The sequence below is a fragment of the Dunckerocampus dactyliophorus genome, chromosome 16, assembly GCF_027744805.1.
Source record: "Dunckerocampus dactyliophorus isolate RoL2022-P2 chromosome 16, RoL_Ddac_1.1, whole genome shotgun sequence".
NCBI lineage: Eukaryota > Metazoa > Chordata > Actinopteri > Syngnathiformes > Syngnathidae > Dunckerocampus > Dunckerocampus dactyliophorus.
The window spans coordinates 3,467,593-3,484,226 of record NC_072834.1 but is presented as its reverse complement, the minus strand read 5'-3'; the positions used below and the strand labels follow the sequence as shown (position 1 = coordinate 3,484,226).

Below are 16,634 nucleotides of genomic sequence, written 5' to 3'. Positions count from 1 at the left end.
AACGTTGTATGTAAATGCGGTATAAATGAATACACAAGGAGGCCTGCTGGGGGAAAGCAGCACCTTGTGAGTCAACACCTGGATAATATAGAAGGCATTTGAATTACTTGTTGATACTTGGATACATCTGTTACCAACATCAGAAGCTGCCTGGTTCAGTTGGAAGTCATCCTGATAAAAATGTTATTTTGCTGCCTGTTTTGGCCTCTCGTCCACATGCAAACTTTTTTTGGAGCTTTTGGAATATCTTAGAGTGGAGATTTTCAAAATCTATCACTCTGTGTTTGTGCACGGGTAAAATGGAGCCTATTGGTTTGTGTCATAAGAAATGTGCGACATTATCTCATGTTTTGAAACCTTATTTAACAACAAAACATGAAGGTATTTACTCACGGGTGTTGGTTTCATTTGGTGCAGCAGCAGGCGCCTTATAACTATTAATGGTATTATCCCTCCTGGGCTCCAAATGACACTTTTTTCTTTTTTCACCCAAAAAATATGAAGAACACCACCACCGGCCAGCATGTTACCAACAGTTCAGCCTGTATTTAGACATCTAGAAATGATACAATTTATTTGCGCTTCATGGCTTCATGTTTCTTTGTGCTTCTTAAATTTAGTTTAGTCCTGATTTATGAGCAATCTAAATACCGTTGCATGATGACTTTTATCTCCAAATATTTCAGAAAATTAGCTGTGTTTACAATGTAGGTCAATTCCGATTTTTTTCTGATGCGTCTCAGGCCTCGTTCGTGTGTAGATAAAAATCTGATATGTAGCCGATCGACTGCAGTCTGAACGGTCAGGTTGCATATATCCGACCGAAAGACGTGGTTTACCGTGCAAGACTTGGATGAAGGTACTCAGCAATGTTCTTTCCATATGAAAACTATTCTTAACTGTCCGTCACGGCAATGTCCCACCACTCCTGCCACTCGCACGCTCCAGGAAACAGCAAGCTCTCCACGAACTTCCATAGCCCAAATTCTCGCCCTCTTTCTTCTTAACCTCCTACGGGGAATCTATTGGTTACGAAAATATTGACTCCCATTGCACAAAATCCTTGAAATTGCCACAAACGTGTTAAGGAGAGCGCATACTGCAGCAATCGTTGTGCAGCCCCTTTGGGAAACTAAAAATAGTATTTAATTAAAAAAAAACGATGAATTCACAAGGGAATTTCATCAAATAATCATTCTTCTCCAGTACAGTTTAAGAGTCTGTCTTTGTATTGAATTTCCCATTGTCCTATCTCAATTTAAATGTACCCACAGTCATTGAGTCTTTATAGTCAGGAGACAAAATTCCATACTATCATTACCATTCCTGCTACTGAAGGGTTAAAATAGGTGTAGAAGAAAGTTGAAGACAAGAGGACCACAGCTGTGACAATACAACCTGGGGTAAATACTCACCGGGGTCATTCTCTTTGCCAGCTCAGCCCTTAACTCTTGCCCTAGCTGTTGTCGTGTCACAAGGTTACTATTTACGTGGAAGAAGAGTGAGGTCTCACTCACTTTCTCCCGCAGCTACTTGAACAGGTGGGGACCCTGTCTAAGTCATATCACCATTGGGGGCGGTGAGCCCCATGTGACTGATGAATTAATTTGTCGGGCCAATCTGGCTCTCAAATTGGCTCACACATAATCGGAATCAAAGCCAGCCGTTGTTTACACGTTTACTTTTATAATAAAGGATTTTCCAGGCTAATACTGCTGTGGTTTTATTTTCAAGCTTACTTCACACAGAACAGGAAGTCACCGTGTGCTGTGTAGCAAGACAGTAGTAATATCAGTGCTGTCGTTTCACGATGCAAAGCGATAATGATGAACTTAACAACAGTACAACACATGGACAATAGTGGACCCATTTTTAATGAAAATAATAATAAATGTTACGTCAGGAAAAGCAGTTGACCATGTATATCGACTTAAGCAGGCACTTTTTTTAGCAATAAGAACAACCCGATGGACTTACTGAGTTGGTCGACATAAACGGGTTGTCAACGTAACAACTTAAGCGGGTTCCACTGCACAGTTGTCCCTTGTTTATCTCAGTTAATTGGTTTCAGACCTGGGCTCGATAAGTGAATTTCCACAAAGTAAGATTCAATATTAATAATCGGAATATTTCCGTAGTTAGAGCATAGAAACCTGTTTGACCTCCTAATATGTTTTATTTCCATTATTAGAGCCCTGTAGACATGAAATAACACCCCTATAGTCACCTTTACACATGTATTACCCAATATAGTAGACACAATAATAAAAATAAGCCATCTTAGACATGAATAAGATAAGATAGACTTGCACGTTAGCATTGACCTGGTGGCTGTTGTCTCGTCGATGTAACGTTACTAACACCGAGAGACCAGTGTAGAATACTACTTTACTGCCAGGTTAAGGAGAGACTCACGATGCACTTCAATTGCTTTATTAACAAGCAGAGGACACATGCAGTGAACATTCACACAGGAGCTGCTGTCGGCCACTCTCTACACTGCTAACCTGCTGCGAGCACTCAGCTAACAGTCAACTCTAGCTAGCTGACGTCACAGGCCCACTTGTTGAAGGCACACACAAGTCAGAGACACTGTATTACTTCATATCACGTCTGTTGAATGCCTTATACTTTGTATTTTCCTTCATTTAGCCATTTTAATGCTTGAAAATGCTTCGTTTATGCCATGAATATATGCAATTTGCTTAAATATGCATTTTTTCTTTACTAATAAGAGACCACATTCAACCACGAAACAGCGATCATTTATTAATTTATTTTTGATAAACTGCAATGTATAAGGAAATTAGCAACTTGCGAACGCAAGAACGCAAGAACTTTTTAAATTTTGCTTGTTGCAAGGTAGAGATCCCGTTTCTTACTTATGCATTGTTTTTTGAAGGACCATTTTAGTAATTGTTCACAAATGTAGCATGGTATTAGAGACAAAACGCTCGACAATAACACATTTGTTTTGGAAGGGAGTTGTCTTTTCTTTATCAACATCAAGGCTATTTCATTATCACTTTGCACTAACTGTTGACAGCGCTATTTTTTGTGTGTGTGTGTGTGTGTGTGTGTGTTGGTTTTTTTACGCTCACTCCCTCCCTCCCTCCTCCCAGTTTCATCCTACCCTCTTTTCGACTTTGGCCATCCAAATGCTGGAGGCCTGCATTCACCTTTTGTGCTCCGTAAACTGAGCAGTCATGTATGCAGTGTCAAAAAGTGTAAAGTAGTTTGTATGAGAACATTCGCCTGCAAGGTGTGGCGTGTACTTATAGTATAGAAATTCTTTAAATGGAACGGATAGTGGGAATGAGCCCCACAAGACAATCCATATATTCATATTGTACATCACAGGATCACTGAGCTACCTCGTCATTTCCTTGTTTTGCGAATATCATACACTTCTGTGACAGTTAAAAGCTAAAATGATTTATCTCACAGTAAGGGTCCATAGATATTTTTTCATTATTTATATTTTCATAATAAATACACCTCTATTCATTCATAATTTTGTAAAAAACATTTGATATATTTCACCCAGTCAATACCAGAGAGGTAGTTATGTTGTCATAAAACCAAACGCCCGATCCCAACAACGTATTTATATGTCTTGTACATTTTATTGCGCGAGAGGCAAAAAGCAGTGACGTCGCAAAAATCCCCATTAATGGATTTCACCTCAGAGCAATTGTAGGCCACAAAAACGAAGAAGTGCATTTGATAAGAGCTCGGCATAGATCAGGTGGACGGAAAACAACACACATGACAGGAAGGAGGAAGCGAGAGAACATGGAGGAGTGTGTTGTGCAGAAGGTTACGCATTTTAGGGAACGCGTGCACGCACACACACACGCACACACATAGTTCGGTTCCAAATGTGAAAATTGTAAATAGTTCATGGTGTTAAATTTGTACATACATTTTAATTTTGATGTAAAACAACCCCTTAATTGTGTTGTTTATGTTGGTATAGTTGTTTAGATATTTGAGCTGTCACAAAAGCAAAAAATATTTGTGTCAAAGTGAAAGTTATGCTTGAAATGTATCTTTTCACACAAAGCTGGTTTTCTCCCTTTTCTAGCCAGGAACGCATATTTTCCTGAAACTTACCTATGTTCTTCTGCTGATTACTAAAGAACGCAAAAAGGTAGAAACATTTTTTTTCCTGATCTTTCTTATGGTAGGCTACATGCTTATATATCCATAGAACACAATAATCTGTGTGCCTTGAAAGATCAGTCAAACTATACGGAACAGTTTTACAAAAAGCTGACATTTTTCATCGTCAGGGCAAATGTGAAAGCACATTTTAAGGACCTGCTGAGGGTTATCTTGGGAGTGTGTTGCCGAATAAATGATCGGGTATGCTATGCATGTGCCGTATGTGCTCATTTGCATCGTACAGGCACCTGGCTTGCAACGTGTGCGTGGATGCACATGCTCTCCTTTGAAAAGGCGGTAAAACCTCTTCTGCCCTTTGATATCCTCAAACAAGGACAGACATTTTTAGACACGTGTAGTATGTCATGTTGTCATTTAAAAAAAAAAAAAGGATATCAATCGGAGGACGCGGCCTTGGAGATGTGAGCGCTTCATACGACCGGGTCGTCAGGGAACTGCAAAAGGGTGGTCCTTTGACATGAACACTGATTTTTGTGGGACAAGTGGAGGAAATTAATCTTCTGTGTACATCTATTGAACTGACTGTACTCAGCTGGAGTAATATAGTGGATTAAAACATAATAAAACCCCACACTGCTCCATATTTAGTCACAACGGCAAAGCATTTCACTGCAGATAAAGGGAGAGGAATCAGCACTCGCAATGCCAGGAGTGTGAACGCAGCAACTGGTTGATCAGAGTGAAACTGGGTGTGTGTACTTTGATGTTCGCTCTTCTGAAAGGGCGTGGGAATAGTCTGCGTATGCACGAAGCAGAGGTGCTCCACAGGGAATACCACTAGGTTGCTTAATTGAACCTTTCTATTTATGACACTGTTCTCACCTCTCTGGATTTACCACGCAGCACCACAGGAAACCAGTGCAGTTTCCCATGGGGAACAACAGAACAAGGAGGGATTTATTGCACAGTGCCGGCATCAAGAACAACCCAGCTCATCTATTCCTATTGTATTATTCAGTGATGTAAAACCTGAAGGGGGGGGGGCTTATAAGGACATTAAACTAAGATTAGAGTGAAAACTCTGTGCTGTATCGCAGGGTCAGCAAGAAGGATTAAGAAAAAACAACTTTTGACACAGATTTGTTGACGGCCAAATCTCACACAGCTGTGTCCACAAAAAAAACACAAAAGGAAATAAACACAAATATAGGTCACTGAGGACCCATGTTGATACCGTGCTAATAAACAATGTCATCCCGAAACATTCCTGCAGTGGGGTGCGGTCAGGTGAGGCAGACTTCCAACCCATCAAATTGTTTACAAAGAGATGCATTTTTAGTCTTCGCTTCCTTGATGTGTTTCATTAAGGATTTCATGTCGTCATGCTGTTTATTTATTTCGTCGTTAGCTCCTTGCTATTTACGGAGCTCTCCTTCCTCATGTCGTTAATCTCCTCGCAAACGTCAGACCCTCCTCGTGTCATTCGACGTCAAGATTACCTCCCGTATCTCCCTTTTTCTGCCCATTATGAACTTTGGTAATCAACACCTTTTAAATTTGGACATTGGCAATCACTGGCACTCGTTAGTTAGTTAGTTCCTTGCATCAAACGGTATTCAAGCCTGTGGTGTCAGCAAACAGATCTGTAATCACTGTCAAGATCTGGGAAAAGTGCCAAAACAGTGACGTGACATCACAAAAAGAAATTGTCCACTGAACTGTGGTTTAAATGTATTTTCGTTATGATTCCAATCGTCCAACCCTCTGACTGCGCAGTCAACATAAACTGGGTTGGATGACCCCTGCCCGTTTCTGTTTTGTCAGTATGTTGCCAAAATGATCTTTGTAGAAACATTTATTATACACCAGGAGGGGCCATTTGCGTCCCTCGACACATTTTAAAAATACAATTAATCAAGAAAACTTGGAAAAAATAGAAAAAAGAAGTCATTGTACGAGAATAAAATCGAAATGTTAGGATACAGTCATAAGGGTAAATAGATTGGATCTTACACCAGGCTCTCAGACAAGAGCAGTCCCATCTAGTCTGACTTGTGTGTGTCCCACCGAGCATGAACTAGACTAGAGCTGTCCTATCTAGTCCTATCCTAGCTGTCTATCTAGTCTGACAAACTGAACAGTCCAGTTGCGATCGAAGAATGCCCTGAGAATACAAAGGGCTGGATGAATGAGGATATTCACAGGCATTTGAAATCTATATTTTCTCCTAAAACGAGGTATTGTCTTTTTTTTTTTCTTGGTAATTTGCTTAATGAGCAACCTCAGATCAGCACAACAATTTAACAAGAATTTAAAGTTTTTGAAAAAGTGCCTCATCAGCCATGAACATCACTGCATTCCTGATAGCGATGGTCCGATACTGGCCAAACTCACTGGATGTGATATTGCACCGTTGGTCTGAAAATAGGGTTACATTTCCTTCCAAAGAGACAGGATGAGTCTGGCATGATCAGGAAAGTAAGTGTCACCCACACTGGAGGAAAGATGGGAAACGCCTAGCTTACAAAACACAGTCAGCACTTTATGAGCTTTCATCAAGTTTCTTGGGAGTCATCTGAACTTAGCCGAGTCAGCGATTGTCTTTTGTAGGTGTGTCAACTCGCTGCAGACTTGAAGACTACCTTAGCAACACTGGTATTAAAAGAATACTCAACTATATAGTCTGCAGTCAGAAACGTGTACTGCTCCGTAATAATTGATAAGGCATTGCTTTTTAAATGGAATGCCTTCTGAGATGCCTTGGGTGCCAATAGTTAGCGTAGCCAATCATGGCTGGAATAGCAATTGCTGAGCTGAAGATAGTATGAAACTTCAGCTTTGACATTTCAGACAGTTCAAACATTAAGGTTAAGCGTTTATAGAAGACAGTAAATTAAGACTGGATGTAATGAGGATGGTACTTCATTAAAGCAGCAAATTTACTGCAAAATCACCACGCTGAAATCATATCATAATTAAAAAAAACAAAAAACAGTAGTGTCTCCTTGAATCATCTGTGTGAGTGATCTATCACACTAGTGAAGTAGTTAGACGTGAAGCATAGTGCGATTGTTACCATTACTGTCACTGAGTTGTTTGCAGAGCATATACAAATGTTGCTGCAGAGTAGAGTCAGGCGTGTTTGCATCTTAAAAGTTAATTAGTGCTGCGAGAAGATGATGGCACTCCATAAAGAGACCAGATCAGTGTTTCCCCGAGGTTTTAGAGCTCTGGGGAGGCAGGGCTGACAAACACTGACACAATCATGACTGTAATACGACCGCTCCTAACCAGTTATTAGTAGATCCCAGCTATTGACGGGAGTTATGTTGGAAGACCCCCGGCAAATGGAAAAAAACTGCAAATAAAAAGTCTTAAAAATGCATACTTCTGTACTTGAAACTAGAGCTGCAAAACTTTATCAATTAATCAACAACTATGTTGATATTCGATTAATAATTTTTTGATTTAAATATGTAAATATCCTCTGATTTCAACCTCTCAAATGTGAATATTTTTCTTATTTCCCTAGTCACCCATGGAAGCAGACCTATTATCTTTTGTGTTTTCGGCCCAACAAGATATTAGCACATATCAGCTTTGACTTTGGAAAACAGTGATCGACATTGTTACCCCTTTTCTGATATGACTCGGTTATTCAGTTTGTTCAGTCATATTTTCTCATTGTACTTTTCCTAAAATGAATGTTAAAATCTTGCCTCGTCTGGTTCTCGCGGACCCGGTCTCGTTTGTCGTCTTGTGACACCCCCAAGTATTTACAGTTTAAAGCAAAGAAATACAGTATGAGAATATAGTGGGGAGTGATTGCAGAACCACAAATAGGCAGGGATCTACTAAATACAGGATGGTAAGTAGATGCAAAATAATGCACAAAGTGAAAACCCACAGCATGTCCGCTCCCTTGCACATATTGAAGACGCCATGTATAATTAATGCGATCGCTGTTTCGTGCACCATAGTCACAGAAAATTAAAAATGTGATCATGTAGACACAGACATGACATGCGCTCTGTAAATAAGATAAGCAAGAGAAGACTATTTTGTTTTTTTAATAAGGACCGCATCCTTAAATGACTTAAGGTGGGATTAGCCGTATGTACAACTTGGCACATTTAATTTCCTGAAGGATGCCCGATGGGATCACACAGAGTCTTCCTGTTTATTTGCTGGAAATACGGGTTCAGTGACCATATTCTTTTGTGATGTGTTTTCCTGGACAGCTGTTTCCATGGCAGACCTCTCAAGCTTTTTATCTCTGCGTCAAGCTCACTTAGGCACCTAATCTGTACTAATACCAGCCGAATTAGGGATGAGGACAGGGGGTAAAACTCCCTACGCTCTTTCAGTCCAAAGAGGAAACCACGTTCTTTGTTCAGTAGAAAGTTATAGCACCACGTGGAATCATTTTTTGTCATCTTTGGATTCTGTTACAGCATGCATATTCTGATATTTTGAACACTTGGCATGCCTGGCCCAGTTAGATGAGGTATATAGTTACAGTGTACATGCAGTACATTTGAAACTCAATCTCTGGCTATGGCACCGTCACATGCTTTACATGCACAGGCTTTTGTCAAAAGGCTAAAAAGGCATATTTTTGCAAATAATGAAATAAATGGGTGCCAAGCCTAGTCTGTGTATTTCCTCGAATACACTCCTGAACAAAGTTACTCGTATTTGCATTTAGTGCAATTTGTGGATTGCAACCAGATTGTAAGTGGCACACCAAATTTATTAAAAGCTGCATTTTTGTCCTGTTGAAAGACCCAGCCATCAATGCACAGGCAAGAGGGATGCCCCCTCTGTAACAGCGTCACATAGCCAGCCACATTACTTTTAGTCCCATAACCATTAGGATCTTTTAAGAAATTTAAAACCACCCTCTTACTGCGTCCTACTACAGCCTCGGCAGCAATGGTGCGTTGCAAAAGGCCTTGCTTGTGTCGTTCAACAGTCCTGACACATTCAAAGACAGAAAGCCTTTTTGCCTTTGTCGTCAGGAGGTCATGACAGTGTGAACGTCTGACAGGAAATGGCATTGAAGACAGATTTAAGCACAGATTTTGACTTTTTAAGGCTGTAGTCCTCATATGTGCATATTTAATTAGTCGGTTGCTGACACAGCAGCTACAGTCTCTAAACGCGACATAATTAGCGTCCTAATAAACAACATTGCTGTCTAAGATATGACATTTCTCAATCCACACAGGTAACAAATTACAAAAACAAGTTACAAGTTACACATTACTTACAGACACACCCGAAGCAGAAGAATTAGAAAGTATTCCATGACAAAAAGTGTTCGGTATGCTCTGTATCATCTACTGTATCATCAACTATGAAAAAAAGGGTGACTTAGTGTATACTCGGGACAATACAGTACTGGTTATTTTTGCACATTATACATAAAGTCAGTGGAGAATCCTGGAGTTCAGAATCCTGTGTCAGGACAGGAAGAGTGACTTCCTGTCTGGTGCTCTTATTTTGTGTAGTGTGCAGCCGCTTCAGCCCAGTGGATCTGTGCGCGGCTGTTTGCGATTTCAATCAGTGGGGTTCATAAGCCCGGTGTCGTGACGTGGACGGTGCTGGTTCATTGCCTTTGTTATCCTCACCCGTGCTGTCACCTGAACGTTCTTCCTGTCTGTTACTACTCTCCAGAACTACCCGATGTGTTTTCACAGAGCCCTTTCCTCTGTCGCTTTTTGTTGTTCATTCTCTGCACGGCTGTGAGTACCTGTAGCAGCTCGTGCTATTAAAAAATGTTTTATTTGCACGCTGCCTGTGTCTCTGCATGCCGGGGTCAAGCATTCAACCGCCACACCACGAATCATGACATCCTGCCCACACCCTTATGCAAAAGCTCAGTTGTTTTATTGGCCTTTTTAACAGCATTGCCATTTTGACATGGTGAAAGCCAAAGTATTCAGGCAGCTGGAGCTAGCAGGATGACACGAAAACACACAATTCTCATGTAGGAATTGATTGTGTTTGTTTTACTCTACTCTACGCTAAATATGGTTTGTGTTGTACATAAAAAGGGGTCATAAGCATGTCCACAGTCTTGACAGGTCCAAAATTAAAAACCTTGCCGTCACTTCCTGTTCACTCGTCTGGAACACATTTATTGCAACACAAACGAGCATAAGTTTTATTTATGTCTTAAATGACTTCTTTTCTCCAATTAATTTACTGTATTGGGTCATATAAGCGTAAAGGTGACTGTGGGGTGTTATTTCATGTCTAAAGGGCGCTAATAATGTTAAAACCTGCATGGAGGAGGTCGTGAACAGGTTGTCTTTGCTCTTACTACGAAAATATTTCACTTCTAAATAAGGAATCCTACATCTCAGAAATTCACGTGTCATGGTCAGGTCCGGACCCGAATAACCGCGATAAACGAGGGATTATGGTATATATCGTATCGCCCAAGACACTACATACAGTCATGGAAAAAATTATTAGACCACCCTTGTTTCTTCAGTTTATTGGTCCATTTGAATGCCTGGTACAACTAAAGGTACATTTGTTTGGACAACTATAATGATGATAACAAATATAGCCCATAAGAGTTTCATTTAAGAGGTGATATCTAGCAACTTCCATGGTTTTCTTGATAATAACCAACATCACTTAAGTTCTTACATAAATAGCTGTAGCATTGTACTGCCAAAAAATGTAACTCATTGTTACATTTGTCCAATCAAAGGTATCTTTAGTTGTATCAGGCATTAAAACAAACCAGATACTGAAGAAACAAGGGTGGTCTAATCATTTTTTTCCCTGACTGTGTAAACAATGACAACATGGCTTATTCTGCTCATTGAACCATTTCATGTGCTACACAGGTCAACAGCTACTAATAATACGATATGACGAGTCATAATGTCATTAAACGCAGCACGGTTTTCAAATCCTATCGTGAGTTGTCAGAGACCTCGCATTGGAGAGCGACCCAGAACGACATGACATGTCTTTGAAAGTGTTCATGAGCGTGAGCTAAGCTCTTGGAGTGTGTGTCTTGGTTCACATTATTCCAGAACAGGCATAGATTTTGCATGGATTTATTTGTGGACTAATGGCTGTCAGGATGATTCAGCGGTGCCCTCCACCCGGCCAGTGTTGTTGAACCATCAGGCCCACATGGGCAGCGGCATCAGGCCCACAGAGCAGGGAAGAGAGAAAAAAAGGGCTCGGCAGGCAGTTGAACTACTGGCATGGTGAGCTTGCCCTGAAAGAGCACATGCCTCTGTGCACAATTATCCACTGCATGGAAACAACTCCCCCACCCTCAACAAACACACACAGACACACACACACAATGGTTTGACCAACACGACTAAAAATGGAAGATGAACAGTTACAAAACTAGGCCAAAGAGCGCCGGAACGTTAAGATCATCCCAGTGATGTGGGGTTGACATTTATCTTCTCCAACTCAGTTTATGAAATTTCAGATGAGCATATGTTCAAGTGTCCCCAAGGAGAGTCTTTAAATGAGCACAGCGCATCGGCGGCGCACGTCAGCTGGTATTGCGCAAATCGCGTGTGATCGTCAGTGTCGTGAAAACTCATGCAGCGGAAAGTCTTACTTTGCATTGCCTCGTCTCTTTGCTTTGCAGGCTACTTCGGCGTGCTAGCCGTGGTACTGAAGACAGACAACAACTCACCGTGGACGGATGAGTTTGACAGTAAGTGCCAACACGGCCTTGTACTTGCTGTTTGTCGTGGCATCACATCTGTTTCCTCTACTCCGCAGGAGTTGAATTATCGTGTTTGATCGACTCGATTTCCACTCACAATCCCAGGATTGAGTGGAAGAAGATCAAACCTGAGGGACCAAGCTACGTGTACTTCAACATGAAGGTGTCAGGTAACTAAATGAGCCAACACAGCAGGTTCTCGGTGTGTTGTGTGTTTATTCACTGATGAGTTCTTCGTCCAGGCGACTTGGCGAACAGAGCGGTGATCAGAGAACCGGCCACGTTGGTGATAACCAACGCCACGCGATTGGACACGGCGAAATATCGCTGCGAGGTCACGGCTGCCGACGACCAGAAGTCCTTCGACGAGATTGTGATTGACCTTGTCGTTCGAGGTAATCACAGCGACCCCGTGCCGTTGATTTGTCCCGTTCTAGGCTTAAAAGGATGCAGACTGGCGAGCGATATAAATACAACAGCCTGAGATGATTCTGAATTCGGACTAATAATAACACACAATTATTTTGCCCTTAAAAGAGAGACCTTGCCCAGTGATTCACACTTTGGATGCGGTAAGATGACACCGTGTTGTAGGTCGCACCAACCCTTTGGCATACATGTGAGGATGTGTTGTGACCAGACTAGACCTACCCAGCTGCAAAGGCATGTTCTGGGCTATAAGCGGAAACCTCTGAAACTGCATCTGCTCCGAATTGCAGTGCTAAAGAAAGCAAGCGCCACATGTTTTGGTGACATTTTTTGGCACCAGTCAAAAATCCTGTTCCAGTCCAAATGGTGAACCATCCTGGCGCTCAAGGATAAGATCGTTTTTAAAGCATCTTTGTCACTAATCAGGCTCGTCGGCATCATGCTAACAGCTACATCTGAGAGCAGAGCATCTTGTTGGATGTTGCAGCACTGCCGCAATGCATTTGTTTTGTGTCCGGCAGTGAAGCCGGTGGTTCCGAAATGCAGCGTCCCCAAGTCAGTACCTTTTGGGAAGTCAGCAGAGCTGAGTTGTGTGGAGGAAGAGGGCTTCCCAAAGTCTCAGTACCAGTGGTTCAAGAACAAGGAGGAGATTCCTGACGACCCCAAGAGCAGCCACAAATTCTTCAACTCCTCATACACACTCAACTCGGAATCAGGAATTCTGGTTAGTATGTGTGTGCATGTGTTTGGACAAGGACACGCATGAGCGGGAAGGGTGGGGCAGGGGATGGTGGCCTGACGCCCAGGGGTGGGGGCAGATATTTTGGGGAGACAGTTGATGGTGCAAGAGGGCTAGCGCCACAAGGGGAATCTGCTGTCCTCGCTGGCACATTCCTCCATGGAGTTGCTTTGGAGGGCGCTGCTCAGTCCGCACCCTCCCAAGGCTCCTCTGCAAGCCTCCATGCGAGCCCCTTGGATGTAAAATATCACACCACACTGCGGTGCCTGACTTGCAGAGCAAGTGCTAACCTCAGACAGCATATAAAGTGGTTGTTGTAAACTAATGAGGTTTGGATGTTATTTCTTCCGCACCCACTCTATCACCATTTGATGGTTATTTTTAGACTGCGCTCCACTCGTGGGAAAGTAATGCAGATCAACAGATAAAATGGGTAGAATTAGCTGCAGCACGGAAATAAGTATTTGATCCCCTGCTGGTGTTGTAAGTTTACCTCCTTACAAAGATACGATGTGGAATTTTATGGTAGGTTTGTTAGAACACAGAGAGACAAATAGCAACAATCCACAAAAGACATAAAAGTTCTACATTTGTTCATTAATTATTTCATCCCAATGCAAAACATGACTTAGTAGTTGGTCACCAGGGTTGCACACATCTCAGGAGGGATTTTGGTGAGAGAAATATCTCAAAAGTGCAAAGTTTCTACCTCCATGTTTAACAGTAAGGATGGCGGTGTTGTTTGCCTCCTATTCACCATTTCTCTGCCTCCAAACACGTCTAGCCCGCTCGATGCCAAAGACCTCAATTTTATTATTATTTTTTGGAATAACCATACAATTTTTTTACCTATTCGTGTGTTTTTAAGGAGTTCAAATTTCAAAATTAGCACTTATTTCCTCCACAGTACACACTATAGGCAGTGCTGGATTAATTTGACAAGCGATTGCAGCAATTGCACAAGTTACACCGATAATTTTGTTGAATTATGATTTTTGTCACCACAAGCAGTTACCGGAACAAATTAAATTAAAGCAAGGGAACAAATTTTTTTAGGTAAACACTGCTGGCGGAAATCTAAACTTGGATACAGGTATCATATTTTCTGCCAATAATGATATCGGCCCCCTATTCAACAACGGAATGCTTATTTCCCTTTAGTGCAAAAATTATACTTAAATTCTGGTTGCGTGCCCTTGAATTTGCTTCACCTAAAGATGAAGTCAAACACATGAAGTCAAGCACTGACCGACTTCTTCTGGTTTCTCCTACGCAGAAGTTCATCTCAGTCAGAAAAGAAGACGCGGGCGAGTACTACTGCCGAGCAAGAAACGATGCAGGATATGCTGAGTGTGCGCCGCAGAAGATGGAAGTCTGTAAGTGCTGCACCAGTACGAAGGCTCTGTTTTAATGTGTGCACTTTTGCACTTAGATTTAGTCTTTTGAATGCATAAGCGCATTCGCCATGTGTATGGCAAAATGCAGTGCACTCCAAAAAATAATGAGTACGCAGTCGTGATCCTTTTGAGGTTCTGCGTCGAGGGTTGAACATGTGCCGTGAAATTTTCTGGCGAAACGCTAAGTCAACTCGGTTAGCAAACTATTTAGCTTCTTAGCTTCCTTCGTCGCTAGTGAACAACGGCAAGTCAAGAGAAATGTAGAGTGTTATTGGAGCTGGAGCTCACCAGGGTATTACAACCGTTACTGTTGTTGCAAATGCTGACCTGCAATCGGAGAAGACATTGTGAAAACGGGCCCAGAAGCAGCCGTACAAAGTGGAATCCGTTTAAGTAAAGTCTTAAACAGGTTTTCTATGCTCTATTTATGAAAATATTCTGTTTATTAATATTGAATCCTACTGCACGAAAATTCACTTTTCACGGTCAGGTCTGGAAGCAGTTAACCGTGATAAATGAAGGATTACTGTATTTTGAAATGACTGCTTATTTTTCCATTTTTGCTGTTGTTGTTAAATTAGATTTTTGGAGTGTGTGTGTGTGTGTGTTTAAAAAAAACAGCCGCCAAACGGCACCCGGGCTGCGCTTTGGACACCCCTGATTTATGGCAACATGAGTCATCCAATATGAGGGGCGTCAACATAAAACAGGTTCCACTGCACACACGGGAAATAATGCACTAAAAGCCGACCAGTCGCAGCAATTACGGCAAGGTTGGATTTTTTTGGTCACATGACAATACTGTAAAAGGAGGGGGAGGAGTGAGCTTGCGTTGCGTACTCAGGCGCCTTGATGCAAAAAAAAAACAGGCTGAACCACCCTCAGTAGTCGCCATCTTGGCTACGTAGCGGCACTAACGGCAGTCAAAAGCAGGTAAATATTACCATTATCATTTCCGGTAAGTGTGCGACTACAGTCATGGATTTGTGCACTCAAAAACAAAATACACAGTGTACACAATATGCTTATTGGAAGTATTCCATTTGAGGCGCAGTCGTAGTTTAGTCACGATACCTGCAAGAAGCGAGTACATGATGTGTTTCATTGTTACTCTGATGAAGAAAATATCTTAGGTAGATTGTGTGTTTCCCTGTTCTTCACAGATGACATTGATGTTGTGGGGATTATCCTCGGAGTGGTGGTGGTGGTTGTGGTGCTCATATGTATATCAGCCGGGATCTGCTGTGCATACAGACGAGGCTACTTCGCAAGTCAAAAACAGGCGGGGAACAAGTAAGGCATCAGCTCATCGTCCCACACAGATGATGTTTGCCCCTCTGAATGGATCCCGTTGGAAACGGCACGTGCTCTCTTTGTGTGTGTTGTAGTTACAAAGTTCCAGCAAAAGGAGATGGGGTGGACTATGTCAGGACGGAGGATGAGGTTTGTGAATACGCTCAATTTGCAGGATGGTCCAACAATTTGTCCACTTGAAATGGAAATTACTTTTCACGTATTGAAGATATGCTAAAGAATATCATAACACACGGTGGCCGTGTGGTTAGCATGTTGGACACACAGTCAGGAGGTCGGGAAGGTGTGGGTTCGTCATCCGGGAGAAACCCAGAGTAGAGCCGCTGCTCCACCGCATTGAAAGGAGCCAGATGAGGTGGCTCGGGCATCTGGTCAGGATGCCTCCCTGAGGAGGTGTTCAGGGCATATCCGACCCGTAGGATGTCTCGGGGAACACCCAGGACACGTTGGAGAGACTATGTCTCTCAACTGGCCTGGGAACACCTGGTGTCCGCCGGGAGGAACTGGAAGAAGCAGCCGGGGAGAGGGACGCCGTCTGGGCTTCCCTGCTCAGGCTGCAGTACATTGAATGACTACAGCGGGGGTCTCCACATTTTTGAAAAAATGGAAGGATACGAGGGACACTTTAAAGTTGTGATTACAATTTTAAGTCATGAATTAAAACAATATACATGTGAAATAGTAATAATGTACGGCCACATTATTGTACATTATTGAAACATTGCTTTACAAAATGTCAAAGGGGCCCCTGCATTCCTTTCATTTTTTAGAATGTTGAAAAAGTTTGGACACCCGCGTTGTAGAATATCCAAATGGAGACCAATTCATTTTTTGGTAATGTTCTGATACGAGCCGTTTGAACGGTCATTAGACTACAAAGATGAAAGAATTTGACCCGTTTTTGAAT

General features: G+C 42.1%; 1 protein-coding gene across 1 annotated transcript in view; it reads left to right on the top strand.

Moving 5' to 3' along the window:
* Positions 1-16,634, top strand: part of LOC129169155 (junctional adhesion molecule 3B-like) — a 47,987-nt gene that overhangs the window by 21,698 nt on the left and 9,655 nt on the right. Inside the window, exons 2-8 of the mRNA XM_054755286.1 lie at positions 11,768-11,836; positions 11,905-12,018; positions 12,091-12,243; positions 12,799-13,001; positions 14,293-14,392; positions 15,577-15,706; positions 15,802-15,856. Coding sequence (XP_054611261.1) covers positions 11,768-11,836; positions 11,905-12,018; positions 12,091-12,243; positions 12,799-13,001; positions 14,293-14,392; positions 15,577-15,706; positions 15,802-15,856 — 824 coding nt within the window. The remainder of the gene's footprint in view (positions 1-11,767; positions 11,837-11,904; positions 12,019-12,090; positions 12,244-12,798; positions 13,002-14,292; positions 14,393-15,576; positions 15,707-15,801; positions 15,857-16,634) is intronic.